This window comes from Ipomoea nil, unplaced genomic scaffold (assembly GCF_001879475.1).
Source record: "Ipomoea nil cultivar Tokyo-kokei standard unplaced genomic scaffold, Asagao_1.1 scaffold0222, whole genome shotgun sequence".
NCBI lineage: Eukaryota > Viridiplantae > Streptophyta > Magnoliopsida > Solanales > Convolvulaceae > Ipomoea > Ipomoea nil.
Genome location: NW_017616650.1, coordinates 3249 through 5830, shown reverse-complemented (window position 1 = coordinate 5830; position 2582 = coordinate 3249). Strand labels below are relative to the sequence as shown.

General features: G+C 55.0%; 1 protein-coding gene across 1 annotated transcript; it reads right to left on the bottom strand.

Annotated features, from left to right (window-relative positions):
• Positions 1 to 311: 311 nt before the first annotated feature.
• On the bottom strand, positions 312 to 2210 carry LOC109193556. Its single transcript, XM_019344411.1, has 2 exons — positions 1095 to 2210; positions 312 to 944 (listed from the first exon to the last, which is right to left on the bottom strand). The coding sequence occupies exons 1-2, from the start codon at positions 2208 to 2210 to the stop codon at positions 312 to 314; spliced, it is 1749 nt and encodes a 582-aa protein (XP_019199956.1).
• Between the last annotated feature and the right edge of the window lie 372 nt (positions 2211 to 2582).

The following is a 2582-nucleotide window of genomic DNA, read 5'->3' as shown; positions in this document are numbered from 1 at the left end:
TCGAAGCCGTATGCGAGCGAGAACGGGCTCTCCCCCGTCGCTCGCCGCTGGGTAGTGCGATAAGCCCATAGGACTCGGTCAAACTCATCCGCCCAACTTCCTCGGATGTCTTCGAGCTTCTTCCGGATCCCATCGACCAACGTTCGATTCACATTCTCGACCTGCCCATTGGCTTGTGGGTACGCCACCGAGACCTTGGTATGCTTGATACCGTGTCGGCGGCAGAAATCAGCGAAGGCCTGGCAGTCAAACTGTCGCCCGTTGTCGCTGACGATGTGCTCGGGCAGGCCGAAGCGACATATCACCCTTTTCTACAGAAAACGTCGACATTGGTACTCAGTGATGCTAGCCAATGGCTCTGCCTCGACCCATTTGGTGAAATAGTCGATAGCCACGACACAAAACTTCAGACCTCCCGGGGCGACGGGCAATGGCCCCAACAAGTCTATTCCCCACTTGGCGAAGGGGATAGCAATGGTGACCGGTGTATAAAAGGTGGCCGGCCGGGTGTCTTTCCTGGCGAATGCTTGACAAACGCCGCATCTGGACATCCATTCGATGCAGTCTCGCATCATGGTCGGCCAATAATACCCTTGAACGACCAACTTCCTGGCGAGCGTGTGAACGCCCTGGTGCGCGGCACAAATGCCTCTATGAGCTTCGTCCATTATTTTCTCGGCCTCGGGTCTAAGCAGGCACTTTAGTAAGGGTCCACCGAACGACTGTTTGTATAGCTGTCCGTCGATGATCTGGAAGGAAGGGGCTTTCCGCCGAACTCTCGCGGCGACTCCCGGGTCTTCCGGTAACTCGCCTTTTTCTATGAATCGCCGGATGTCCTCTATCCAGAACATTTCGGGATTTTTCACTCGATCCCATTCCTCGATATCTACTCGCTGGACTTCCAGTGGTGCCTCCTCAACACTCGGCCGGTTTAACTCCTCCTTCTAGCAAATTTTTATCAGGTGGTCCGGTACCCCTTCCAGGGCAATTTTGGACAATAGGTCGGCTTCCATGTTGTCCGCGCGGGGTATGTACTCTATCTCGTAAGCCCCGAACCCTTTTAACATCTCGACCGCACGCTCTTTGTATAGTACCATCCTTGTATTCTTAGCTTCACACGTACCCGAGATCTGTCCGACTACTAGTCTGGAGTCAGTCTTGATTCGCAGCCGCTCGACTCCCAGGGCCTTGGCGAGTCGGAGGCCGTTTAATACCGCTTCGTACTCGGCCTCATTATTTGATGTTGAGAACCGATATCTCAGAGCGTAATATAGCCGGAATCCTTCCGGAGTGATGAGCATGACACCGCCTCCACAGTGTTGTCGACTCGATGCTCCGTCCGCGTGCATTTCCCACCACTCGCCTGGGCAGCTCTCCGAGGCATGTTCCTTTTCTTCCTCACTTGCCGTGCATTCAACCAGGAAGTCGGCCAAGGCTTGACCCTTAATGGAAGGCCGGGGTTGGTATTCAATCCCGTACTGAGTCAACTCTACGGCCCACTTTACAAGTCGGCCGGAGGACAAGGGGTTTCTTAGCACGCTTCCGAGCGGCTGGTCTGTCAAAACTCGAACGGTATGAGCTTGGAAATAGGGTGCCAGCTTGCGCACGGTGACTACCAATGCATACACAATCTTTTCCAACACGGCGTACCGCGTCTCAGCGGCTTTCAGCGAGCGACTTACGTAATAAACCGGGTGCTGGACTCGGTCCTCCTCTCGGACCAACACCGAACTCACTGCCTTGGCTGAGGCGGCGAGATACAAGAATAGAGGCTCGCCCACCTGGGGGGTAGACAGCACTGGGGGCGTTGAGAGGTACTGTTTCAACTCCTCGAACGATTGTTGGCATTCGGCAGTCCAAGCGAATCCCTCCTTCTTCTTCATGGCTTCGAAGAAGGGTACGGTCTTATCCGCCGCTTTGCTCAAGAAGCGGCTAAGGGCGGCCAATCGGCCAGTCAGCCGTTGTAGGTCCCTGACGGTTGTAGGAGGCTGCATGTCGATGATGGCCTGTACTTTTTCCGGATTAGGCTCGATGCCTCGTTTGGTGACCATGTAACCCAAGAATTTGCCACCTTGGACGGCGAACGCGCACTTTTTGGGGTTCAGCCGAAGGTTGTATTTTATCATTACCTTGAAGCAGTCGGCCAAGTCCTCCGCATGCTTATCCTCCTCCCGGCTCTTGACGAGCATATCGTCGACGTATGCAGCCATCGATTTCCCAAGCAGATGTTGGAACAACCGGGCGACCATTCGGGTGTACGTAGCCCCGGCATTTTTAAGTCCGAAGGGCATGACTCGATAATAGTAAACTCCGTCCGGTGTCAGGAAGGCGGTCTTCTCCTCATCCGCCGGGTGCATAAATATTTGGTGGTACCCTCTGAAGGCGTCCATGAAACTCAGTAGCGCCGACCCGGCCGTTTCGTCAACTAACTGGTCGATCCGAGGTAGGGGAAACGGGTCTTTCGGGCAAGCCTTATTAAGGTCGGTGTAGTCCACGCACATTCGTCATGCCGGGGGCTTGGGCACGAGGACCACATTGGCCAACCACTCCGGGTACTTAACCTCGCGGATGTGCCCGGTCTC

What these genes read in the sequence shown, in the direction of transcription:
- LOC109193556 (XM_019344411.1), bottom strand. Translation starts at nt 2,210, where the DNA reads ATGGCTGCATACGTCGACGATATGCTCGTCAAGAGCCGGGAGGAGGAT. An exon ending in AAGCTAAGAATACAAGGATG is followed by an intron (nt 945 to 1,094) that starts GTACTATACAAA and finishes AAAATTTGCTAG; the next exon opens with AAGGAGGAGTTAAACCGGCC.